Below are 27,758 nucleotides of genomic sequence, written 5' to 3' on the forward strand. Positions count from 1 at the left end.
CCCGGGGCTATTTCCCCGAGACGGGGTCCCGGGCCGGGGCGGGTACCCCCGACAGTGGACTACCTGTGGCTGTTTGGGGGGCGTGGGAACGATTATTTCCTGCTTCCTAGACCCGCTGAAGGGTCTCAGGTCAGTCCTGAGCCATGCCTTCCAGCCTTTCATTCGTTCTTTCACGGCAGCGGTACTTGGAGTTAACCTATATTCATCGATGCATATTTATGTGCCTGGCCGGGGGGGAAAAAAGGCATTTTCAGATGACCATAGTTTACATAGTGGTGGGGGCTACAGGGAGCCGAATGATAGTGAGAATGCGGAGTGGTAAGTGCTGAGCGGACTGCGGTGGACTGAGGCTAACAAGTCCAGGCAAAGGGACCAATGGATGCACTGCAGGCTCCCCCTCAGCCTCATCCCGTTTTTCTTTACCCATCCAAAAATTATCTTGCCCTTTTTAATTTCTCGAGCCCTCGTCCCCCTTCCATCCCTGGTCTGCACCCTTCTCTAAAGTAAGCCCGAGGCACACGGTTCCCCTGCTAGTCTTTCAAACTGCTATTTCCAGCACCACCTAGAGCGGCGTCTGGCTGAATAGTGTGGTTGAATAAATGACGGAAAGTCCAGAGAAGAGCGTGCACAGAGCAGGGCCAGAGAGTTGACTAAGTTTAAACATTCAGGAAAATGGAGGCGTGTGTACGACAGGGTAGTGTTGCTTGAATGGGGAATGCTGTACTTTCTCAGCGTTAGAGTGAAGCTTGTAAAGATCCCACCTCTTTATATCTTCCCCCTTGAGACTGCGCTTGCTCCCTTATCGATTGCCCCTTTAGTCCATACTACTTTGCAATGATCCAGTGTTAGAGAGCCTTGCGTCCAGTAAGCACAAAGTTCACTGCCTTGGTGTCAATTTTGACTCACATCAAATGCAAGAACTGTGCTCTCATTTCTTTGGGGGGTAGTTTGTACTTTCGAGATGGCTTGGGGATTCTCATCTTACTTTGTTAAGGAAGTAACCAGAAGGGAAGGTTAAAATACTATGTACAAGAGGGGCTTAAAAAGTTCATGGAAAAATGGGATTAAAAGATAATGTCATTTTCCTGTGAGCAATTTGAAGCTCTCATTGAGTTTAGGACTCAATTTGAGCTCCCAGGGACAGAAGAACCCCGGACCTTGACACTAATCTGTTCTGGAAGGAGATGTGATGCGGTTGAGTTCTGGATCAATTTTTCCCCTAAGAAATAACAAAACGGATTAATCTATTCTCGGCAACCAAGTTTTTACCCTAACATTGCCTTTTTGTACAAAACATTACACGGAGATTTCCAAGTAAATAAGTTCAGAGCTCAATAATATAATTTAAATAAGAAACACAACGTTAAAGTTTTTAACAACTACAGTGTGTTGAGAGTGATGAGGACCTGGATCTGTGGACACGTATGTGGAGCTCAGGGATGGAGAGAGAGGCATTGGAAGGCGAATCCCCTTATATAAAATTAACTGGTAGCTGCCTTTCAGGAGTTTTCCCCCTTCTTTGCCATTTTTTCACTAGGACCTGGCTGGCTTTCTCTAAAAAAAAAAATCTGTCTAATGTGGTCTGCTGTTGGCATTTTCCTTAACTGTTTTCTAAAAGGATTTACAAAATTATCATCAACAATATTGATAACAATATTGATAACATGGTTAACCAGTTCCTGATTTGTCATGGTTCTTTTCAAAAAACTCTTTCTTAGGACCCATGTTTTTATTTAAAAACAGTATAAGAAGCCACAAAAACTAAGAAAATTACTGTGTAGCAAAACGCTTGGAACACAGCCGCCAAAGGTTTAAACAATGTCTACGAACCCAATGCTGAGTGACTGAAACACAAACTGCTTTTGTTATAAAAATCACGCATGTTGGGTCAGATTCTGACGTTTTGCTCGAGGTCTGATGCAAAATTTTCTCGACATTTCATGTGGAAATCAGATGAAGTTGAGCACTGGATGCGGTTGAGTGCTGGGGTGCTCCTGCCCTCCAGATATGAGTGATAGGAGTCTGTAATACTTTATGGAAGAAGGAATGAGAGAGGCTTTGCCTTCCTTTATTCCTTGACCTCATTACTCATTGTATAGGCATTTTGAAAAAGATCGTTTGTTGATTTTGACCTGTAACGATAATTAGATTCAGGATATTGAGTATGGAAAGTAAAAAAAAAAAACGATTTTGACAATTTAGACAAGATTTTGAAGTTTGAATTCTCTTGTAATGATAAGGAAATAGTAGTGAAAAAAAGCGTAGCTGTTATTTACAATACAAGCATATTGAATGCAGTTTGTAAGCACCTATACAGTTGATAAGTAATACATATTTTGTTGTGATTAAAGCATTTAGGATATCAGCGAAGGTGTCTTAGTTTGTGAAGAAAAAATAGGAAACCAAAGTGAGGAATTAGGAGAAGATATATAAATTTTTTTTTAAAAAGAAGAAATATACAGGAAAGAACAAGGTAGGGGTATAGTATAAATAAAAAGCAGCATCAGAATAACCTCAGTTTTCTCATCTGTGAAATAAGTAGGCCATGGCAGACTCTTTCAGAAGTTTCTCTTTTTTCTGACAGTCTTTTATCCTTGGTTGTGCATCGGAATCAAGTAGAGTACTGGTGGAAATGTTAGAGTCTAGGAAATACCAGACAGACTGAATCCTAATATCTAGGAGTGGAATATACCTAAGCACAGTGCTTAAAAACTTCACAGCTTACGTTGAGAAATACTTATGAAAGGAAGTTGATTGTGAATATTTTTGAGCGTCCTTATTTGTTGGACAAGAAGGTTTGGTGGTACAGCGCTTAAGCTTCTGTTGCTAACTGATGTGTAGGCAGTTCATACCCACAAACGAACCTGTGGTGGAGTGAAATTTCTCAGAGTGGCTCTTCTCTCCATGTCTCTCTAACTCCCACCAAACTGCTAACACAAACAGGGGATTGGTCCGTTTTGGTTGCCACTCCCCTGGCTAGAAGAGTATGCTGTTTGGGCAGGAAGAGACAAATCCTAGGACCATAGGAAGTGGGGCACTTTTGAGGTCTCTGTCAGAAGTGGCAGAGGCAGCAGAGCCGGAGGCATCTGTAAATAAGGATGAGAAGGCACTGGAGAATGAGTTAGTAGTAGTCTAGGAAAGAAGTGTTGGTTACTTAATGGCAAAATAAGGGCAAATAATTCTTTAAAAAAAAAAACACTTTTATTGAGGGCTCTTACATGTCTTATCATAATTCATACATTCATCCAGCGTGTCAAGCACATTTGCACATATGCCACCATCATCATTTCAAAGCATTCTCTTCCCACTTGAGCCCCTGATGTCAGCTCCCCATTTCTTCCCCCATCCGCCCTCTTTCACGAACTCTTGATAAGTTATAGATTACTATTTCCATATCTTACATCGTCCTCCATCTCCCCTCACCCACTTTCCGTTACTCTAGATTGATCCTTGTGATCGATTCCCCCTTTCTCCCCCTACCATCCCCTAATCCTCCAGGTATCTCTATTCTTCTTGTTGGCCCTGAGGGGTTTATCTATCCTGGATTCCCTGTGTTGCGGGGCTCTTACCTATAGCAGTGAGCATGCTCTGGTCTAATCCGATTTGTAAGGTAGAATTGAGGTCATGATAATGGGGCGAAGGAAGCACCAAAGAACTAGAGGAAAGTTGTGTGTATCATCGGTGCTATACTGCTCCCTGACTGGCTCATCTCTTCCCTGTGACCCCTCTGTGAGGGCATGTCCTCAGTTGTCTACAGATGGGCATTAGGTTTCCACTCCATGCCCCATCCCCACCCATTCACCTTGGGTTTGATTTTGTTCTGGGTCTTAGATGCCTGATACCTGATCCCATTGACACCTCATGATCATACAGGCTGGTGTGCTTCTTCCATGTTGGTTTTGTTGCTTCTGAACTAGATGGCCACGTGTTTATCTTCAAGCCTTTAAGATCCCAGATGCTATATCTTTTGATAGCCGGGCACCATCAGCTTTCTTTACCACATTTGCTTTTGCACCCATTTTGTCTTCCCTGATAGTGTCGGGAAGGTGAGCATCACAGAATACCAGATTGTTAAAACAGTGTTATTGTGTTAAGGGAGTACTTGAGTCGAGGCCCAGTGTCCATCTGCAACCTTAATTCTTAACATATAGCTATGAGTACATAGTTCTATTCCCCTCTCGTTGTATATGATTTTACATATGTACACATCTGTATTTAGGCCTCCATAAATGTCCTTTGCCTCCTGGTTTTTTCCTTTATTTCCTTTTACTTTCCATTTGTCTCACCATCATGTTCGGCCTTCATTCGGATTTAGTAATTCCTCGCTGCTACATTGAATGGCAAATAATTCTTAAAAGACTTTGAAACATTGGAAATTAGGGTTGAAGTTGACAAAGTTGAAGTAGACAAAGGCTGTAGTTTGAGGACCCTGGTCTATTGGGTTACTGTAAGTCAGAATACGCTTGATGGAAGGGATTGAGTTAGGAACAGGTATTGGCTATGGAGGAAATTGAAGATAGCATAGATTGAATAAATCTATGGAGTGCAGAGGAAACAATAGACTAGAAATACCGATGAGTTCAAAGGTGAGTGCTCAAAAAGTCAGGTGGAAGAGAGGTTGAGAGTGATGTATTTGAATTGGTAATATCGGAGGATGAGTAGTGCCAGTTGCAGAGCACGGTTGACTGAGGCATAGTGAGAGAAGTTGGAAAAGAAGAATTAGGGAAATGAACACCGACACACGGAACTCCCTGTCACTGAGCCCATGCAACTCGTCATGACCCTATAGGTCATGGTAGAACCGCTGGTGGTTTTGTGTGGGATCCAGCCCATAGTGGAATGGGTCCTTAGGCGTGGCATGTGCAATTAAGGAAGAAAAAGATAATAGACAGTAGAGCACAGGGTTTATTCAACAACAATAAGGTTTCCTCATAATGTGGTGTACAAGCCTCTTGTTAGTACATACAATAAATGGGCCATGTGCTAAACCTGAATATTCTGAGCCTTCAAGGGGAACACTTCAAAGGAAGTGTCTGGCTGTGGCAATAAACAATGGTGTTAAATGCGCCTTAAGAATGGTAAACATGGAGAGTAAAGGTGTAACAGGTAGGGAGTGGGGAGGTGGGCCCTAGACAGGCTCCCTCCCTGCCTGCAAGAACAATGGGGACTTGTATGAGGCATGCCTCTTGGTCATGAATGCTGAGGACTAAAAGGGTATAAGCATTTAGGCAAGCAGGCCCCGGGATATGGAACCCTGAAAGAAAGGGGGATTGGATTGATAGATTATAACAGGGCCTGCTCACTATTTAACAGGGAGATACTCATCTACTCTGGGTTAGGATAACAGACTTGGAGCTATTTGTATGGCCTTTTCTTTTTTTCCTTTAAGACAGGCAGGATAGGAACTCCAAGAAGACAGCTATGTACCGAAGTTTGTGGGGTGGGGAGAGGGTGGGCAAAGGAGGGGAGGAGGGAGGGAGAGGGGAGCAGTGAGCCCTTAATGACAGGGACAGAAGAATAGCAAGGGTTCTAAAAATGACGGTGAGGAGGGGCTATCATTCCTGGTCGTGTATGATCAATTGAAACGTGTCAAGTGGAATTACTGAGAGGTGAATGATGGGTAAGTATGAAAGTGGGGCAGAAGGAAAGAAAAGAGGAAAGAAGAAAGTAAAAAAATAGATATAAATATGTATATATAAATGTATAAATATAGATATGTGTATATGTAAATATATAAAGATAGGTATACACACACACAACTAGGAAGCAGATGGACTTTGGGCCTCTACTTAAATCTTACCTCAGTACAAGAACAGCTTGTTCTAATAATGTGGCACTCTATGATACTCACTTTCCCTACATGATTGCTGAAGACAAAATGGGTGCATAAGCAAATGTGGTGAAGAAAGCTGATGGTGCCCAGCTATTAAAAGATATAGTCTGGGGTCTTAAAGATAAACAAGCGGCCACTTAGCTGGAAAGCAACAAAGCCCATGTGGAAGAAGCACACCAGCCTGTGTGATCATGAGGCTTCGACGGGAATAGGTATCAGAAGCTCAAAAACAAGCAATCAAATTGACATGAAGGAGCATGGACACAGTGGAGACCCAGAGACCACACCTGTAAGATAATTAACTGCGTAACTCCACTCGAGGGGGATGAGTAACTGGATTTTAGGTGAACGGATACGTTGGATGATGTAAGATATGACAATAAATACATAATAATAATAAGGGTTTAGAGGTAGGGTGGGGAGGGGGAGAGGGGATAAAGGGGAGCTGATATCAAAGAGTTCAAGAAGAAAGAAAGTGTTTTGAAGCTGATGGTGGCAGCGATTGAATAATTATGCTTGCTCTAATTTAATTATAAATTGTTATAAGAGCTCCCAGTAAAAAGATTCTTAACAAAGTGGGAAACAGACGGTGTGAATGAAAAACCAGGCTTCCGCAGGAGGCACCTTCACACTTTATAGACAGTATTTGTGAAGGACTTATTTTCTGGAGCAATGTGTGTCATCTCGAGGGGCTCTTCCTCCTCACACTAGGGCTGATGTGGTTTCCCCAGCTCTAGCGTGATGAGAGAATAGCACATAGACCATTTGCACCTTCCAGGTTCTCAGTTTCCCACAGTTTTGAACTGACGACCTTGTAGATACGCTGCCCAACACGTAACCACTCCGCTGCCAGGGCTCCGAGTGTCCGTCCGGCTGTACATATGGACAGGGAGCCCTGGTGGTGCAGTGCTGACTCGTTCGGCTGCTAATGAGAGGTTGGTCGTTCCTACCCACTGGACCCGGCAATCCGTAAAGATTACAGCTATGAAAGCCTGTGGGCCAGTTTTACTCTGCTCTGTGGGATTACTATGCGTCACGGTTGCTGTGATTCAGACTCCACCGTCACTCCGTTAAAAACAATGATGCAGACGCACTCAGAAGAAACTCGGTACAATGGCCGGAGCAGCAGAGAACTGAGGAAAAGGCACGGCAGAGTAACCCTCCACTGGCCTGAGCCTCAAGAAAGCAGGGTGTTCGTTCGATACTGGGGGAGCTTATCATCCCCAAGTCTGTCTCAGTTAAATGTAGGGCTTGGTTTATTGTAGAAAGGAAAGCAATTAGAGGGCAGTAAGAAGTTTATTATTGAAGCTCAGTGAGCAGCCTTTTAAGGCATGGAGATAGGAAAAGCATGGGGGGAGCTGATCTATTCTACCTCTGCCGTTTCTTGGTTCATCTCCTGGACCACGCTGTTTACTTTCCTTATGGTTGTGGGCAGACTTTTGAGAATTCATGGAGAGCAGTTGGAGTCAAATTTGAATTTGAATCTTGGTGCCTTCACTTTGTTACATAGCCTCAGCCGACAGTATTGAGTTCAGACCAGCTTCCAGGAGTGCTATGTGGATTAAATGGGTTGTAAAGATACATATGCCTAGTACTTAAGTAGCCTGGCCTGCTACTTAAGGTCAGTATTCTAATTAAGATTTATCCTTCAATAAGTCTTAATTTGTTTACCTGCAAAATGAACATTTGAAAATAACTGCTCTTTAACAAAATACCAATTTATAAACTATCAAGGGCTCATGAGGGAGGGGGGAGCAGGGAGGGAGGGGAAAAATGAGGACCTAATGTCGGGGGTTTAAGTGGAGAGAAAATGTTTTGAGAATGATGTACAAATGCGCTTTATACAATTGATGTGTGTATGGATTGCGATAACAGTTGTATGAGCCCCTAATAAAATGTTTAAAAAAAAAAAGAGTATTCAGAGAACGTATGAAAAGATATACATAAAAAGTTCGATGATTGGTGAGTGGTGAGGAAATACATATTCTCATATGTGGGTCGTACCTGACCTTCTAAAGCAAAACTGAACTCATTGCCACCAAGTTGATTCTCACATCAACCCTGTTGGATGAAGTAGAACTATGTCTGTGGGTTTCTGAGACTAAATCTTTACAGGAGTAGAAAACTTCATCTGACTCCTGTGGATGGTTAGTGGTTTGAAACTGCTGGCCTGTAGTTTAACAATGGCTAACAAAATTTCCTGCCTACTTATTCTTTGACTTAATAGTACAGCTATAAAAATGGTTGAGTGGTATCTGCAAATACTGATTTCTAAGGTGTTTTGTTAACACCCCCCCTCCCGTGCCCTCCTTCTGTTGTAGGTATAAGGGACCACTGTTAGAAGAGCAAGCCCTTGGCAAAGCAGCAGAGAGTGGACTGTCTTCACCTGAGTTTTCAGAGCTTTGTATTTGGCTAGGCACGGAGATAAAATCATTATGCAACTTGGAAGAAAGTATCACTTCAGCTGGTATTGTCACTGATTTTATTTACTTTTTTGTTTGATTGTGAAATGAAATGATAGCTTATGATTCATAGCTAAATAGCAATGTCAAGATAGATTATTCATATTATAAAGAACTTCAGTGTGTGACATTAAAAGTCTTTGGATTAAATTTTATATTAGTAAGTCTATAGTTGGTTTATTAATTTGCCGTGTAATTATAAGTTAATGTTTATCAGTTATCTTAACCTTAGTGTTCTGTTGGAATGTGTCTGAATTTGTTACTTAATAATTTAATTTTTGAACATTGCTTCTTTAGAATGAATTAATTAAAAAAAAAGAGTATTTCCCTAATTTAAGCTGTAGTCCAAAGCCTGCAACTCTGGGTGCATGGGCTCCCTTAGAGACACTTGAAACATCCTGCACGAGCTCAGGAAAGCTTGTGTGAGTCATTACTAGCTTGGGAACTGGAGTCTTTGGAGTGCCTTTGGCTGGTGTATTGTCAGCTACTACAATAAAGTAAAAATTGCCAGTGGGCATTGGGCTATAGGTCACAGTAATCCTTCCTTCTGAAGTTATCCTTATGTTTAAGAATCTTTTCCTTGTCAAATCCAACAGAATTCAATTGCTGCAAAGTAAAATAAACCCACTGCCTACTGCCATCAAGTCAGTAAACAGAATTCAGAACATAAGACATAAGCTGCTATGTAATTTATTATGAAACAAAGACAATGTGGCATAGAATTTAAATTTATTATTTGAATGCCAAGAAACAATAGAAATGGAGTCTTTGCTCTGAAGTCGGTAATTGTAGCCAGAATAATACTTTTAATATTGCAGTTGCGTATTTGTGGAAAGTCTACCAAACGGCACACATCAGGAATTTAAATACAAAGTATTTTTCAAACTTACATTCTTAAAATTGAAATCTTACACTCTTAAATGGAAAGTTGTGGTCGTAAGTTGAAGTTCCACTTTCTATAGGTAGAAGCTGTTCATTTACCTTTACCTAGGCTTTGGGGTCAATGTAGAACTGAAAAGAAAAATAATACTTTAATTTTAATTAGAGTTGTATGTAAAATTGATGTTAACTAGTGGTAGATCTTATACTAGGGGATAGCGTGGTATATATTCAGTGCATGGTTTTTCATTTCTTTCTTTCTTTTTAAGGGAGAGATGATCTTGAAAGCTTCCAGCTTGAGATAAGTGGTTTTTTAAAAGAAATGGCATGTCCATATTCTGCACTCATATCAGGGGATGTTAATGACCGTTTAAAAAAGAAGGATGACTGTTTGAAACTTCTGTGTAAGTTATCTTTCTTTGAGCACTTAAAAGTATAGACTTAATCTGGTTTATGTTTTCAGTCAAGATTTATGATATTTTATTAATAAGACACTTTTGTATTTTAAAATGTTTTAATATTTGATTTAAAAAGTGAAACTATCTCAGGGATATTTAAATAAATGTAATGTGAATTCCATATTATATCCCTTAAAATTTCTAATGCTTGTTAATATATTTGGCCATCATCGAATGTTCTCTTATTGTGATTATTACATAGTACCGTAATCATTTTTTTATTTAATTGATTTCTTGACATTGATCACTAGATTGCTAAAAATGATGATTTCTGCATTCAGTTTAATTTTTTTAGCCCTGTTTTATTTTAAAATCAAAACTAGGCTGCTTAGCAGTACAAGAAAGAGCTTGATGTATAAGATCAGTTGAGTACTGAGAAAATATCCCAGCCCAGTGCATATCAAGTCCATAAGTCCGATATTAGCCCATATGTCTGATGCGAATCTGTAAAGTCCTCTTCAGACTCACACAACACATGCAATGACACTGAATGCCTGAAGATCACAGGCCAGTGGGTGGGAAGTCTTGTGGATCCAGTGGCATTGTAAGCATCTCAGCACTGCCAGGGGTGTCCACGTGGCTCCTTCAGCTCAGGACACTAGTGTAGTTCTGTGTCTCTTCAGCTGTGATGTCTCCCAGGGAGTGAGCCTGAGTCCTCCCTCCAGGGAGCTATTTATCTCCTTAGCGCTTCCAAATGAGGTCATCAAGCTGCCACCTGTTGACAGACTAAACTCCACCCCTTTGCTCTTAATCCTCTCAAATTGGCAACAGGTTATATAGATACCACAACCCTATACTCATGAAATTACCATAAATAATAGATCCATTTCTGTGTATTGAGTCCCTTCAAAATTTTTACTTGAAATTAGTTTACTTTTATATGAAATTAAAGCTATTCTTTTTTAAATGGCAATTTGAAAGCATTTTTCTAATGTCTATTGAAGATTTCTGTTAGATTTTACTTTTCATAGAAAGATCTATTTGGCTTTTTTTCTACTTTTAGCAATGTTTAAATATATTGAAACAATTAGGAAGCTAGAAGCTCAGGGCTAGCGGAATTAGTATGCTCTTTTTATGAGCTGGTTAGAACTATGTAACATACTATTTTTTACTTTTTGCCTTAGTTGGAAGTACTAATGATATTACATATCTCTGGGATAAGTCAAAATATAGAGGAAGGAGGTTTAATAAAAATTTTTTTCTGATTGTAAAATTATGGTTACAGAAATCTTAGAAGCAGATAAAATATAGAGAAGAAAATCACTCATAATCTGATTGCCTAGAGAAAACCATGAATGATCTTTTGGCATATTTCCTTTTCTCATATACAAGCTCTGGTGGCATAGTGAGTAATGCATTGGGCTGCTGCCACAAGGTCAGCAGTTCGAGCTCGCCAGCTGTTCCTAAGGAGAAAGACAAGGCAATCTGTTTCTATAAAGTTTTATAGTCCTAGAAACCCAAAGGGGCAGTTCTTTTCTGTTCTGTAGGCTTGCTGTGGGTTGGGATCTACTCAATGGCAATGGGTTTGGTAGCACTATAGGCTAGGCATTAGGCTGCTAACTGCAAGGTTTAAATGCATCTGCAACTCTGCGGGGAAAAAAATAGCCTTCTGCCCCTGTAAGGATTTAGTCTCAGAAACCATAAATAAGTTTGCTATGATTTGTGTTGACTGGTGGGGAGTGTTTGGAGTTTTTCTGTGCAAGCACACCTAAGAAAGACCACAATCTTACAACAGAAGCCATTTCTTCTCTCATACCCTTCTTCATATATTTGTATTTTCTAATTTCATGGCAGCTAATGATAGCAACAACGTTGTGTTGTGGGAAGTGCAGGTCTGACTAGATGGTCTCTCTTTAATTGAGCACTCTGCATATGTGAGAATGTTTGATCACAGACTTGCATAATCCTTTACAGTTTCATCTCGATTGACTTGTAGGTTCCTTCTGTTGGGCTGTGTATAGGTCCTGTGTTGTATCTTGTCCTCAGTGTCCACATAGTGCCTGACTCAGAATAATTAAAACTACTCACTGCCATCGAGTTGATTCTTGCTCATACCAACCGTATAGGGCAGTAGAACTGCCCCTGTGGGTTTCCAAGACTGCAGCTCTTATGGGAGCAGACAGCCTCCTCTTCCTCGCATGGAGCAACTGCTAATGTAGTAGTCCAATGCTTGAAATCATTGTGATACTTGGGCCCTTTTGGCTTAGAATAGGCCTTTGGTAAATGTATGCTTATTGAAATAGTAATATAGATCATTTAATATATTGATTAAAACAGGCTAGCTTATGTGAAATCAGGGAGATTAAAATTGAGACTAAAATAAGTAAGTCAAATCTTGGATTTTTAAAAAAAATTTCTAGGAGCCTTTTGGTGTCCATTCATATGTTTCAGTCTTAGGCCAAACCTCCATCATTGGTAAAATAGATGCCGTGTAGCTCTTGGGACTGGGCTTGGCTCTTTGTCTTCTCTGCTCCAGTGGGGGTTGCTCTAGCTATTCCAATAGGAATGACAACCAACCAGGATAAGTATTGACTGAGGAGCCCTGGTGGCTTAGTGCATTCATTGTGAGTGGGGCTGCTAACCATAGGTCAGCAGTTTGAAACCACCAGCCACACCGTGGGAGAAAGATGAGTGTTTCTGCTCCCTGAAAGATTTACAGCCTTGGAAATCCGCAGGGATGAGTCTGCTCTGCCCGAGGAGTTGGAATCCACTCATGTGTTTTGGTTTATCAACATTGACTGGAGCATCTACTGCATACTGCTTTGGCTTCTTTTCATATTTCACGTTTCCAGCACTCTACAACTATCAGTATTGCTCCTGGGCTCTCTGTAAGTTGCTAATGGCTATTGGTCTCGTTGACATCTGTTTTAAGTACATACTTTTAGTAAGATATTTTAAGAAATTCCTGTACAATGATTAACACTCTTTTAAAAATGTTTTATTACAGTATTTTTAAGTACAGAGCTTCAAGCTTTACAGATATTACAGAACAAGAAACTTAAAAGTTCTCAACTAGATAAAAAAAGTGAAATTTACCAAGAAGTTCAAGCAATCTGTGATACCCTTGCTGTACCCAAGTCAACAACTTCTGACGTTCCACTCATGCTAAGCCAAGTGGAAGCAAAGGTAGTACATTTGGTATATTTTTCATTTTCACAGGAATTCACTTGAATGCTAACATTTAAATACTATATTAAAAATGAGGTTATTTCCTTTATGCATAAGGTATACATTCCATGTCAATAGAAGCTCTATCTTAAACTAATTTGGGGTTTTGATGTCATGTGCATGTGACCTGATTTGCTTTTACCTAAAATCCAAGAATCGGATCTTAACAATCAGGTGCCCTTACCTTTTCCTGGAGTTTGCCAGGTTAGAAATCATTTTGCAAATGATTCACTTTCCTAAACAAAGTTGCGATACAGTAGTGTGAAAAGTCGAATTAGTCTATAAATTAGCAAAAGGCAAACTAAGCTTTTTCTAGTGTGGTGGTTATTACTAGATTTGCAGTGTAATCTTGGGCAGTTAACTGTGAGGCCCGGCCCCACATCGGGACGGGTCCTAAGGGGCAGTGGTGTAATTGAGGGGCAAATTAAAGAGCCATGAGACAAAGGCTCACCTCTTCCCTGGCGACGGGACCAGAATGAGGCGGTAATGTATTCTCTCACTAGCTTATAATCTCGCATACAAGCCATGGTAAGCACATATATGAAACAGGAAGGGGTTGCATTAGAGGCATACATGTAACATGAAGGGGACGAGCTAGGGGTATACATGCAATAGGAAGGGGAGGTACTAGAGGCATATATATGACAGGAAGGTATATATGCACCAAGATGACAGGTTCTAGAGTGAGGATGGTGGCTTAAACTTGGTGTCTCCTAGCTGACTTGACCGTAGGTGTCCCTGAGCTCTTCTCCAGGAGAACACTCCATGATCCCTATCAGACGGGATTGGGCTGTACTTAGGGTTAGGTGATATGACTGCTTTGGGTGGCAGACCACCTTTAGGCAGATAGGCTTTAAGCAGCTGACGTTCAGGCATGTATAGAAGAACCATGTGCTTGGAAGTAGCACCTTAAAAGTGGCATTATTATGGGGGACATCATGGGGAATAACTTTTACTTAGGAGAATGTGACTGGGACGAATCTCCAACCCTCGAACATGAAGGCTTCCCTCCACGACAGTCTCGGCCTCACAGACCCCCTTAACGTATGAACATAGAGAATGTGTCCGCATGTGCTCTCTCCTCCCCACAAGTGAACAAGCACATTTTATGGTCGGTGAATGAGTACCTCCTGGAATGGCTAAAAATAACAACAAATTATGTGCCTCTTTGATTCCCCCCCAATTATTACAAGTCTTGCTCACAATTCAGCCATGTTTTAGAATTCCACTCAAGTTGTGACCTGGTTTTTAGATTTCGTCTGTTCGATAGCATGTCATCTTAGGGAATAATAAAGCATTCCTTTTATTTAAAAAATTGTTAATTTTATTTTTTAGCTTTCCTTTTAAAATAAAAGTTAGTAATACTTATGAACAGATAGATATTAAAACTCCATTTTTAGTCACATGACCTTAATCTAAAGTCCTGTTCAATAGAGATATCTTTTCAGTGTTATTAATTTAAGATTTGTTTTAACGATTACAAGAGAATTTTAGTATCATTAAGATGAGAATAATATTAAAGAAAAAAATTGTGTAATTTGCAAACCAGCAAATAAGGCTGAATCCTAGCTGTAAAGCTTGTTCAGACTTTTTCTCTCAGAGGTTGGTTATAATTTCTGGGATGATTTGAAATTTAAACAGAGTTCTGGACTATCCCTAATCTTCCAGTACTTCCGTGTATTTATCTCTCAAACACTTTTTCACTTAGTGGTTTTCGATTAGGATTAGCAGCCCTGGACTCCTTTTTTTTCTTTCTTGAAGCGGGATACAGTGTCTGTTTTCAAATGCTGGCAGATTCATTATAAGGTGGTTGTTAAATACCCTTCCCTTTATTGTAAATTTGTACTTCAAAGGATTTTTTACTCCACTTAGTTCCCATCAGAAGTTTAAAAATTCACATTTTTTTCCTACTCATTTTAAAGGCAATTTAGTCATAGGGGAAAAAAGATATTCTAAGATCGGTTGTGGTAATGATTGTGCAATTCTTCTTGATTAGATAGAACTATTGAATTGTGGGATGCGTGGATAACTGTTTAAAAACAACTATTATATAATGTTGAAATGCTAGGAGTTTAGCTGAACATGTAAGAAATTACAAGTATGCATTTAGAATCTGACTGATTAAGTGACTGAGGAGTTATAATGAAAACTTTAGTAATAAAACGACATGATCAAAATTGGGATTTTTTTCTAGTTCTTGGTGAATCTATAGAAACGGCATATTTTAAGAAACTAAACTTACAATTGATAAGAATTATATCTAATTTTATCATTGTTATGAAACGTAATTTTGCCACAGATAGTTTTTGACTTTGAAAGTGGAGCTGTTGTGTACTGTGATAATGTTCACATATAACAAGTGTATAATTCGATGAATTTTAGTATATTTGCAGAGTGTGTAATCACGGACATCTAATTTTCATTGATTTCTGTCACCCTTCCTGCCCTTCCCTCCCGCAAACACCTTGCTTAGGTTTACATTTATTTTTCATTTCACTCCAACACTGCTGTTTTTCTGCAACAACTGTGGCAGATGGTTTGTCACTTCTGACTTTTAGTGAACAACTAAGTGCTGTTCCACTGCACCATCTAGCGCACCCCTGTGGGCCGTTCTCGTCTGCCCTGTATGGTCCCTGTGTGTCAGAATCAAGGTGACAGCAGTGGGTTTGACTTGGAGTTTGGTAGTTGTCCATGTACTTCATTCCTTCTTGAAAAGATGGTGTTCTACAATTCGAATGAATATAATTAGTGTTTCCTTGAAAAATGTATATTATGTATTTTAGTGATTTTTAGTGTGTAAAAGTGTATTTTAATTTACTTAGAAATTTTATTTATTCTCTAGCTTTCAAAGCAATACTTTAAGCACGAATAAGAGAGGGTCAAATTGTTGTTGCAGTCATAGTTAGTTGTCCAGTGCCGTCAAGTTGGTTCTGACTCAGAGCATCCCTTTGTACAATGAGCAGGATGCTGCCTGGTCCTGTGCCATTCATCCCGTCGTTGCTTGCCGAGCCCATTGCTGCGACCACTGTCAGTCAATCTCGTTGACAGTCTTCCTCGTTTTTGTTGCCCCTCAACTTGTCTTAAATGGTATGCAGTTTCATAAAAGGTGCTTTCTTTTATATGTACTTTCAGGTGAAGGATATTCTTGCAAAAGTCCAGAACAATCACGTGGGGAAACCACTGTTGAAAATTGATTTAAATCAGGAAAAGGCGGTAAGTCTATTTTTCGTTAGTTTCGTGTAAGTGAATTAGTGAGTATCACATAAATGGACATCTACATATTACAATACGTGTGTGCATATATAATTTTGGAGTTAAAATGGATTGATACACTTGAGAGTAATAGACCAACTTTTCTTCAAACTATTAATATTAAAAATACCTGGCCAAGAATACTTAGAGTAGCCAGTAACTTATCACAGTTAAGGTGATTTGAAAAGTAGTAACTCAAAGCCAGCAAGAAAAGTTACTGAGACTTCTTTGATTGGCTGACTTCACAAGTAGATGTTTTACCTAAATTTACATATTTATTTGAAAATAAGATAAGCTCGAATTTAATGATTATATTTAATGTATTTTGGATATTCTGAATGTTATATCAAATATTCTTTATTATTTAAATTTATCGTAAAGTCTCAGGGAATCAGAAAATATTCATGGGGTAAAGCCTCTTAAATCAGTAGAAAGCCTTTTCCACAATGTTCAAATGTACTTTTTGTGCATAGTGAAAGTTAAAACTTACAATTTTTGTTTCCAAATTCTTTAGGAACAGCTAGAAAAAATCAATGATGCTCTCTGTTGTGAATATGAATGCCGTAGGCGCATGCTAGTGAAGCGTTTAGATGTGACAGTGCAGTCCTTTGGGTGGTCGGATAGAGCAAAGGTAAGATGTTTTTCCACTTGTGTCCTGTAGGTGGTAGCCTGTGACAACTCTTCAGGCTCTCGGCACATTGCCATTGAACCCCTCTGTCCCCGGCCAGCTGCCCATCTTGTAGAATGGTCCTGGTCTTATATGGATCCTTGCTTGCAAGTACTTCAGTCTTAGTTTCTCTCCAGATCTTTCCCATGTATTTTAAACTCACCGCTTTTGTGGTTTAGGTAAGGATGTACAGCATGTGAGACACTGAGCTAGAGTAAGATCAACATAGTAGAACAGAAGATTATAGTACAGATAGTATTGCTACCTGTACCTACACTACCAATCCTACAGGAGTATAGGTGCAGGTAATATTGCTACTTGAATAGGTCTCCTAAAAGTGCCTTAAAGCTGGATAAGTATGGCGCATATTCCATTTGAAGAAAGGGGTAAGAGCATTTTCAAATACGAACTTTTCAGATAGCTTTCTAGAGAGCTGCTTCCTATGACTCATTGTATGCCAGTGGCCTGTGTTCAGCCTGAGTTCTCTCGAGAAGCAAAAGCAGTGGCACTTGTATATTGATCTATATAGAAAGAGATTCGTATCCAGAAATGGCTCACATACCAAAAAAACAGAAAAAAGAAAAGAAAGTAGTTGTAGAACTACTGTTCATATCGGTTCAAGTTCTGGGTCACATGTAAGTTAGGGGCTTCTGGCTTGTGTAGCTGTAGGGGGTGATGGACAGAAAGCAGGAGGTAAAGTGGGAAGATCACAGGCTTGTGGATGTAGAGCTGAATGAATTCAGCTCCCAGTCCGCTGATGGTCCTGGGATTGGCAAACGATACAACGGGGCCACAAACCAGATGTAGGATTCATGTCTAGCAGTAGAAATGAACTAGCTTCCTCATAGTGTCACTCTGTTTTGAGAGTAGGCCACTCCTTGAATGAAACCTCCCTCAAATGTATCAAAGTTGTGACCAGATTAAGGAGGTAGTTAGTACTCTACCCTGTTCTTTTTTATTTTAGTTTTTTACCCTATTCTGACCACGCTGTGTTAGAATATCTCATGAGCAAATCCTGGCCCACTCAAGTTGACATAAAACCTAACTGTCACATTCTGGATCCCCCCCTCCCTGCAGGACAGGTTGGAAACCCTAGGTAGTAAACTGGGACAGTAACTGAGTTCACCCCATTTGCTTCCATTTCGCATTGGTCATTATCCTGTAATCCCTGAAGTCCATTCTCTCAGTCTGTTGTTCACCTACTGTGTCCATTGTTTAGTTGTTTCTAGGGTGCAAGTAGAAGGCCGGGCATTATGACGATGATGATGATTGGTTGACTGGGCAGTTCTCATGCCCTGTTAGGTCAGCTGGGGTCACTCATTCACCTGGTTGCTAGGCTGGAACATGGCTGGGGTGATGTCCCTGTGGTCTCCTCGGTTCTTGGAGCTGACTGACTGCTAGGATGCATGGTTTCTGTCTGGGCTCTCATGTGGTCTCTGACTCCACATGTTGTCTTAACATGTGTTTCCTGTCACTCTTGTAACCCGTTACCAAAGACTAAATAGTTTAAATAAATAGATTTATTCTGTAGTTCTAGAAGTCAAAAGTCCTAACATGAAGATGTTGGCAGGTCTGGGTCGGTGTGAATATTCTAATGAGAGGCCTTTTCTAGCGTTTAGAGACATCTGCATTCCATGGTTCACAGTCAGTGGTGTAGCACGTGCCATGTTTTCTCTTATTTGGCCTCTGCTTCTATTCTTATGTCTTCTCCGATCGCTTACAAGGAACTCTGTGTTTTTGTTGGGCCCGCCCACATAATGCACAATAATTGCCACCTCTTAAGATTCTTAACCTGATTTCATCTGTAAAGTCTCTTCAGTCATGTGAGGCAGTGTCGTCACAGGTGCTGGGGAGTAGGATGTGGCCATCAAACAATTTACAGTGTGCCTCATCTTTCTAAGTGAATTTCATTTATTCTGGCATTATATTTCTCCATCAGAAGCGTGCTCTTTTTTTCATTTTAAATATCCTTTAAAAATCATATTCTAACGAGTTCTTCATTTTCTGTGTGTACTTCCTTGCAGAAGCCCCTATTGAAATCCGTGCTGTTTGTGGAGCTGTTCTTTGCCGCTCTATTCTTTCCTGAAACCCGTGACCTCTTCCTTTATTGCTTGTCCCTACTTTCTGTTATAGTAAATCCTCGGGTAACTTCCTAACAAAGGGTGCAGAACAGATGATTATTTTTTCTGAGAACTTGCATTCTGAAAACTACCAAGAACAATATCATTAATTTCACATGCAAGTAAAGTTTTGCTGAAGATCATCCAACAATGGTTGTAGCAATACATTGACTTGGACCTGCGAAAGGTTCAGGCTGGATTCAGAAGAGGACTTGACATCTTTACTGATGCCAGATGGATCTTGGCTGAAAGAGAATATCAGAAGGATGTTTACTTGTGTTTTATTGACTGTGCCAAGGAACTACTGTGTGGGTAATAACAAACTATGGATAGCCTGGAGAATGGGCACTGCAGAACAATTCTGTAGAACGTATACATAGCTCAAAGGCACACTGCATGGTTTAAAATCAGGAAAGGTGTGCCTCAGGGTTGTGCCCTCTCACCTTATTCTGTCTGTGTGCTGAGTACATACTCAGAGAAGCTGGATTATATGATGGCATCAGGGTTCGAGAAAGGCTTATTAACAACTTGCAATATCTAAGGTGACCAGACGTCCCGCTTTTGAACAATTTTTCCTGTGTCCCGCGGCGTTTTAAAAAAGCCCCGATTTTTGGAAAGAATGCACGACAAGCTAGGGTATACGGTTTTCGGCTGCCATGTGGCTGTTTCGCCAGGATATGAGTTTTTTATCAATGGTGTCCCGCTTTACCAATGTTAAAATCTGGTCACCCTAAATATGGCACAACTTTGCTGAAAGTGAGCTTGCTGAAGTGGACCCTTGCTTGCAGATGAAGACCAGGGATTGCAGCCTTCAGTGTGGATTACTGCCCATTCTAAAGAAAACAAAAGTCCTCACAGCTGCACCAGTGGGTAGCATGATAAATGAGGAAAAGATTGAAGCGATCAAGGATTTCATCTTGCTTGAAACCACAATCATTGTTCATGGAAGCAGCAGCCAGGAGACCAAACACTATGTAAATCTTCTGCATTAAGGTGTTGAAAAGCGAGGATGTTGGAGTAATAAGCTCCGGACTTAGCCATGCTATTTTTTCATCCCTCTTCTGCATGTGAAGTTGGATGTTGTGGCAGTTACAGGTGGGACACGGACTCTCCCTGTGAGGCATCGCTGTTGACATAATGAAGGGAAAAGGAACTCTGGCTCTTTACATTTTGCACGAGTGGTTTGTGATTGAGGCTGGAGAAATTTGGAGCCATGGAAGGAACTCTCCGCTCTAGGACAGAATGTTAAAGGAAGCCTGTGGGCAGGCTGAAAGGCTTGTTAGGTGACCCCCTGGATCTGCCTGTTGAGTGGAAGTGAGAGAAAGGCAGCAATAAAGAGATGGGGGTTGAGTCTGGCCACTGAATCCCAGGGACCTGGTTCACAGGGTGTAGAGGAGAAAACGAGAGTGAGTTGAGTGGTCTGAAGTGCATGACCTTGCACAAGGGGGCTAGGGTTGTTGAGAATTTGTGATGGAGCCCATGGTCTAAGTGCAAGGCAGCCAGTGGGCACCCTGATGAGGCTAGTGAGGCAGCCCACATCGAATTGACGAGAAGATTTTTGAGCCTGTGAACTGGTGCATATTGTTGCTGACTTCGTGGACAGCCTGTCCTGATTTGACTTTGCTTATGGATGCAGACCTACAAAGTTCCAACTGGAATGAAAATTCTTCACATCACAGAACATGTTTGTCTCCTCAGAGACCTGGATTTGATGAAGTGGGCAACATAGAAATTGGATACCCAAAATGGGGAGGAGAAAGGCATGAAGTGGTTGGCTTACAAGCTTTCGTAGGTGTGGGAAGTATGTTCATGCGATTATAAGATTAGGGTGTAGGTGTTCACTTAACTGCAGTTGTTAAGCATAGAATATTGTTTTGTTCACTTATAGAATATTATGTTTAACTTAGGATGGCACATATTGCATGCTTTTTTGTTTTATCCTGTTAGGTACAGATATGATTTTGTTAAAAATTATGTGGCTAAAAGCTGTGTAAGAGTGTCAGGTTGACAAGGGTTGGTCTGTGGCAGTTATACAATCTGTCAGTTTGTGAGAGGGTGGAGTCTAGCTTGTCAGTCAGGTCAGCCAATGGTGCCTCAGTGTGGGCATGGCCTTCTGAGGATTCTGGGAACTTCTGTTTTCCTCCCCGGAGGCGGGACACACATTGTTCTTTCAAAACATTCCTGTTGACAAGACACATGGAGCTACATTAATGGAGCCAGAGCCCTGGAGCTGGAGGAACCACGTGGAGACGCATGCCAGCACAGAGATGCTTCTACCACCATGGATCCACAAGACTGTCTACCCACTGGCCAGTGATCTTCCTGCATTCAGCATTATTGCCTGGCTGTGTGAGTCTGAAGAGGAATTTATGGACTGGTATGAGACATGTGGGCTAAACGCGGACTTAAGGATGTGATCTGGACTGGGCTGGGATGTTATCTCAATATATAATTGCTCTTTTCTATAAAGCTCTTTCTTATACATGCATATATGCGTATCTATGGATTTTTTTCTTTAGTCAACACAGACTAGCAGAGGTTGAATAAGGAAGCCCGAAGGAAATCGTTGCATTGGAATGACGGTGCCAAAAGAACAAACAAACCTGTCTTGGTTGAAGTATAACCAGAATGCTTCTTGGAGGCAAGGATGGTGACGTTTCATCTTGCGTCCTTTGGACACATCAGGGGAGACTACTCTGTCTGAGAAGGACACTGGCTGGTAGAGTAGTGGAAAAGAGGAAGGCCGCAGCAAGGTGGGTTTACACCCACGTCGGCCCAAGCAGAAGAGCAGTGTGAGCATGGCACAGGACTTGGCAGTGTTCCTTGTTTCACATGGGGTCGCTACGAGTGGGAGCGGACTTGACCGCACCTAGCAGCAACAACAGCAGCATGTATACTCCACTGTCGCTTCGTACATTTTCTCCTTAAGAAATGCCTTGGGGACTACATGTGACCTCGTAACTCCACACCAGCCCACAGACTCTTATGAGGCAGGGTGAGGCGTCCTTCCACTTTCTTTCCTCCTCTGCCAATTCTGACACCTGCTGTCCCTCCCATGGCCCTGTGCCTGTCACCTGGGCTGCATAATTCATTTCAGTGGCCACACAGAACTCACACACGTACTCACGATTGTGGCATTCACTAGGGAAGTTAGCAGGTTACAAGATCAGAGGACATTCAGGGTCCAGTGCCATTTTCTCAGCCATGTCTCTCTAGTCCTCAGCATCTGCCTTTGAGTGCTGATAAATGTGCAGAGGCACCCCACTCTGCACACCCACCTTCTGACTGAAGGCACTCAACTTTATTCCTTCCGTGGGCTGGGAAGCCTACAGCGCCATCCCATAGTCTCAGTGCTGTGGCCTCTGGTGCCTCTGCTGATGCTGCCCAATCCCCACACACGGCTCTTGGATGTATTTCACTCGTGACTTCTTTCTGCTGGTTCTGGGATTGTCTCTCCGCTGCTTCTGAAATGGCTCATAAACTGACCAATCTTCTCATGTTAATCTCTTCCTATCTGCGTGCCACCACCAGCCATTTTGTGACTAGAAGACAAGTGACAAGTTATATTATTTCTGTATGAATATCAAGTTATATCCTTAAGGTGCATTCTCCAAAGGAAAGTGGTTATGTCAAAAATTGTAACGTCTGATGTTTGTCATGACCAAATTGTTTTCTAGAATGTTTGCATAAATGTAAACTACTGTTGGTAGAGGAAAAGAAAATGTCACTTTATCTTCTTGAATGTTTAGAATACTACCTGTTACATTGCTAACTTGATGGCTTAACAAGTCTCGCTTGTTTAAATGTGTATAGTTTTATTACTGGTAGAGTAAAACATTGAGTATAAGCTTATTAGTCATTGATTGTCTTTTTGGAAATTTCTATTTATACCTTACCATTTTTCCCTACTTGGAGTCTTCCTGTTTTTCTTTTGATTGACTTTTTTATGTACTAAGGAAGTTAGCCTGTTGTTTTATTTATTTGAGAGCATTATTATCAGTTATCTTTTGATTTCATGGCAATTTTACTGTTTGTTGTAAAGAAGGTCTCATCTTTGGTAGTTAATTTTTTAAATGTGGAACCTTAAACAATTCTTTATTCTGTTTGGCATTTCCTTTGTTACATGGTGCCTTATTATTAGTATTGTTGTTTTTACAGATAGCTAACAATCCCAGGAGCATTTAAAATAAAAACAACCATTTTAAATGATGTTTTGAAGAATAAAGAAATACCAATTCATCAGCGGCTATAAATCATGCCTTATCTAATAAGTGTTCAGCTAATGTTTGCTGTGAAGATGATGATGATTGGTTTTTATTATGTATTACTCTATGGTAGGGCTCTGTTTTCATCAGATAAAAAATAATAATTCTTACATATTTAGTTTTTACATCAACTTTTAATTGTAAGTTTATTGTATTATCAGTTACTCATTTTTTATCTATACAAAAACCATTCCCACAGGATTGCATAATGTGTGTAAGCGAAGTTTTAGGGAAAATCGAGACAGTAATATACACTATTTCCATCCAGAAATTTGGTACTTCTCAATGCTTACACAGTTTTCATTTTGAAAATTTTTTTCCCTAAAGGTTTTAAAACTTTTGTTGGTAAAGCTATTTTTAGGAATTCTTGATTTTGTAGCTAAGAATAGACTGTCGATATTTTTTAGTAAATCACTGCTGTGAAAGTCTCATTTTTTCAGCATCTGTTGGCCTGTATATCTATTGAACGTACAGAAGTGCTCAGAGAGTGCAGTCTTTCTGTTCTTTTCCATGTCGCTTCTTGTGTATTCTCTCCCTTTCTACTTTCTGAAAGTTACCATCAGAGTTGCTCTTCAGCTGAAATTCCCTTTGCTTTCTTTCCCCCGAACTTTTGTCTCTTAGGTTAAAACAGACGACATAGCAAGAATTTACCAGCCTAAGCGGTATGCTTTGTCACCCAGGACAACTATTACGTTGGCACATTTGCTCGCTGCTCGTGAGGATCTATCTAAGATCATCAGGACCAGTAGTGGCACCAGCCGGGAGAAAACAGCATGTGCCATTAATAAGGTGGGTTTTCTTTGAGCTCCGAGGAGGCTGAGTTTATAATATTCTCATTTGATGTGTTCATAGATTTTATTTTAGTCTTATTTTCCTCCTAAGTCCATTTGAGCTCCTCAAAAAGGGTGGGAAAGACTTTTAATTCACTGAAGTGTACTTATGTTTTGTGTTTAGTTTGAATTTCTGTATTCATCCATCAAGCTAGGGTTTTAGAAGAATTAATGAATAGCTGTAGCAAGAATTATTTTCCTTCTTTCTGAGAGAGTAGTCTTTCATTTTGGTGAAGATGAATGTGTTTGTAGGAACTGTGGGTACTGGCAGACTTCTGATGTGAGGGGGGAGGATCCATGCTTTTAAGTCGCATAAATCTAGGTGTGCATCCGAGCTCTCCCATTCACTTGGAGGCTTGACCTTGGCAAATTACTGAACTTGTGTGAACTTGTTTCCTCATTAAGAGTTCACATCCATTTCTTTGAGAGTGGTCTTAAGTTAAACAAGTCAAGAATTGTGTTAATTTGCAATATATTGCAGCAACCACAGAGGCTTTGGTCAAATTGATTATAGTGGGTTCTCTCCATTTACGTAAGCAAAATACTTCCTGGCAAACCTAATTATAACGGTAGATAAGTGAACCAAATTTCAGAAGTAAGGAATTTGTTAAAGTCCGTGTTTTAAAACCTTGTTTTTCACGTTGTATAGCTAGCTTGAGATATGCTTTCTGATAAGAGAGATAACCTTGCCAGGAAATCCATAGATTTTAAAGTGAATTTGATCATTATTTTTAAGTTAGGTCTCAACAGGGTTTACCTCTGTGATGTACCTTTTTCTGTTCTTTGATTTTGGATCAATCCCCTCTATCTTTTGAAAGATAATGCTGTTTAAAAATATATTATTTAATACCTTACATCAGGTTATAGTCTAGCTCAGCTGACTCAAAATGGTTTTCTGTTTTAAGAGACACTGCCCCTTCTCTTTTCTGAGTTTATAATTTATAGTGTGATTATTTGAAGATAATCTTTTTTTTTTTTTTTTTTAACGCCATTGCTTAGTGTGGTAGTTATTTTTTTTTTTTAAACATTTTATTAGGGGCTCATACAACTGTTATCGCAATCCATACACACATCAATTGTGTAAAGCGCATTTGTGAAGATAATCTTATGCTCACTTCTTGGCACAATATCCAAGTGTACCTACCAAAAATATATCATGGAAAGGAGCCTTGGTGACATAGTTGGGCTGGTAATCACAAGGTTAGCATTTCAAACCCACAAGCTACACTGCCGGAGAGCGATGAGACTTGACTCCTATGAAGAGTCACAGTTTCAGAAAGCCACAGAGCCATTGTACTCTGCCCTAGAGGGTCGTTTTGAGTCGGATACCAGTGAATGTGATGAACAGGTTGTGTTGGGTGTAACAGGTCAGGGAGAATAGCAACCAAGTGGAAAGCTAGTTATTTTTTGGATTTGTTGATTCAGGCATCACTGGTGTTTGCATACTTGGAAACATGCCTCCCAGTGATGAACTTTTGTCTTTCATTTAGGACAGAAATTGACAGTTGGTAGACCACCCCCTCCCTCCCCTGATGACTCATAGGCCATTTAGGTTGAGGCAATACATACTGAGTTGCCTTCTTTCCTAAAAGAGACAGCAGGGTGTAGTGGGTGGGTAGCACCTTCCTCACTGACTCTGTCATTCCCTCCGCTGCCAGGCATGTAAAGCAGCCTTTCTAAATAAGTTTTGACATCTTTAAATTAAACTCGTCCTTGGCTTGCCCTTCAAAGTATGAAAAGCATAATTAAGGAAATAACATCAACACCTTATTTTCTTTATAATAATATCGTAACAAATAGCATTGTTTGAAAGTTAATGAGCTTAAGTTTGAGGAGTAATTGAGAATCCTTGCTTAAACATCCCTCGCAATACCTTGGGTTACAGTGGTTATATTTACCTTTTGCCTTAATTACGTCTGCATATTATCATAAGTACTTCATGCTTTATTGGAACAGACTGTACTTAGTACAGTCTTTTTTGGATAACTCAGGAAAGCCAGTGGCGGTGGGAAGTCCAGAGTTGTTAGATAAATGGATCTGAAATTAATGTATATGTTTCATGTCAATTGAAAATGTAGTGGTGAAAAATGTCTGGGTGTTCTGACGACTACATTTGTGGTAGGAATTTGCTAAAGAAATTGAAATGAGAAAAAAATTAAGAAGTCCCTAAGTTTTAGAACACCCCCCCTCCCCTGGGTTGTTTAAAAATGTTTTATCTTGAAGACTTTGTCATCCATTATACTTAGATTTTCAATCTGATTTATGCTACCATGTTCAATACTTTTGTTTTCTTAAGTATTTGGTTGCCATTTATTTATTAGGAGCAATAACTTTAATTTCATTGGACTCTTGTGGAAATTCAACCTGTAAAGTATTTTATTACAAACTGAAAGAAAACATTCCTCTAAACAGGTGCTGATGGGAAGAGTACCTGACCGTGGAGGAAGGCCGAATGAAATTGAACCTCCCCCGCCTGAAATGCCCCCTTGGCAAAAGAGACAAGATGGCGGCGGAAGGGGTGGTTGGGGTGGTGGAGGAGGTGGTGGTAGAGGAGGTGGAAGGGGTGGCCGGGGAGGTGGTGGAGGAGGAGGAGGAGGTTGGGGAGGTGGTGGTGGTCGAGGAGGGGGGTTCCATGGTGGAGGAGGTGATGGAGGCCGAGGGGGCTATGGAGGGAGAGGAGGCTATGGTGGGAGAGGTTATGGAGATCATCCTTATGGGGGAGGTGGCGGTGGTGGATATAGAAGATACTAAAAATGATAGGCATTAGGAAGCAGTGCTTACTTCTGATAGATATATTAGCATAGTGTTTTACATACGAATATCATCGTTGAAGTAAACCTAGTAGACATTCTGATACCATTCTTGAATTGAGTTGATGGGTCAGAGCATTGTTTTATACTACCATTTGATCTCTTGCACCAAGTGATGCCCCCCCCATGTTCTATGTACCCTGCGCATGCTGTATCTTTCTAGAAAACGAAAAATGAACAAAAATAATTTCTAAAAATGTAAATATTTATTACTATCCAACTTGGAAAAATGGAAACTATTTTATTGTCTTGATTGAATTTAGATTGTTAACCTGTATTTTATTTAGGTTTGAGAGCAAAATGACCCCATCTGTAATGGAAAGTAATATAGATTATCGTCTTACTCGTATTGCTGTGGATGTGTTTTCTGTGTGTTAATTCTGCTTCACAAAATAGGGGAGGCCCGATACTTGCGTTCAGTAGGCAGTTGGCTTGATTTGGTGTTTTCTTTTATGGGAGGACACTCCTCTGGCAAGGCTTTTGTTAAAGTTCCATCCATTGACTCCCAGGTCTCCTTTTGTGCTGTGCATGTTTATTTTCCAATTGGATTTAAAAATCTGTGTGGTTTTTGTTTGACAAAGCAGAGTTCAAGCTTGAGGTCCGGGTTACTCTAAAGAAGCTGTAACACGTGCTAATTACACCCGGTGGTGGGAAAGACCCTGTCTGTGTGTATGTCTTCTTGAGCGTGCCCTCACGTTAGGCCGCCGAGGAGAAGGAAGGCCGGGAGTGTTGCACAGGACCAAGGCGGCAATCCCCACTGTCATCACGGCTAGAGGCGGAGCCACGGGGTTAGGAATCACCTCGGTGGTTCAGGGACCAACAGGAGTTGTGACCTCAGATCATGTAGCGGCCCCGAGATGCGAGGGTACAATGACCTCCACCTCGAAAGGTTCTATTTGTTCTGATTTGTCAAAGAGGAATAAGACACTTGCTTGCCCCTCTCAGATGGCTTCATAAACACCCTAGTACATGTGCAAGTTTGGAAACCAGAAGAGGACTTGTCATGAATGTTTC

The 27,758-nt window shown here is 40.5% G+C and overlaps 1 protein-coding gene across 1 annotated transcript in view; it reads left to right on the forward strand.

Annotated features, from left to right (window-relative positions):
• Nucleotides 1–27,093, forward strand: part of FAM98B (family with sequence similarity 98 member B) — a 27,486-nt gene extending 393 nt beyond the window's left edge. Inside the window, exons 2-8 of the mRNA XM_004712692.3 lie at nt 8,155–8,300; nt 9,444–9,578; nt 12,580–12,758; nt 15,933–16,013; nt 16,567–16,683; nt 23,726–23,893; nt 26,347–27,093. Coding sequence (XP_004712749.1) covers nt 8,155–8,300; nt 9,444–9,578; nt 12,580–12,758; nt 15,933–16,013; nt 16,567–16,683; nt 23,726–23,893; nt 26,347–26,685 — 1,165 coding nt within the window. The 3' untranslated portion in view covers nt 26,686–27,093. The remainder of the gene's footprint in view (nt 1–8,154; nt 8,301–9,443; nt 9,579–12,579; nt 12,759–15,932; nt 16,014–16,566; nt 16,684–23,725; nt 23,894–26,346) is intronic.
• The last annotated feature ends 665 nt before the right edge of the window (nt 27,094–27,758 follow it).

The sequence above is a fragment of the Echinops telfairi genome, unplaced genomic scaffold (genome assembly GCF_000313985.2).
Source record: "Echinops telfairi isolate 266 unplaced genomic scaffold, ASM31398v2 ScPeMD7_18;HRSCAF=68, whole genome shotgun sequence".
Taxonomy (NCBI): Eukaryota; Metazoa; Chordata; class Mammalia; order Afrosoricida; family Tenrecidae; genus Echinops; species Echinops telfairi.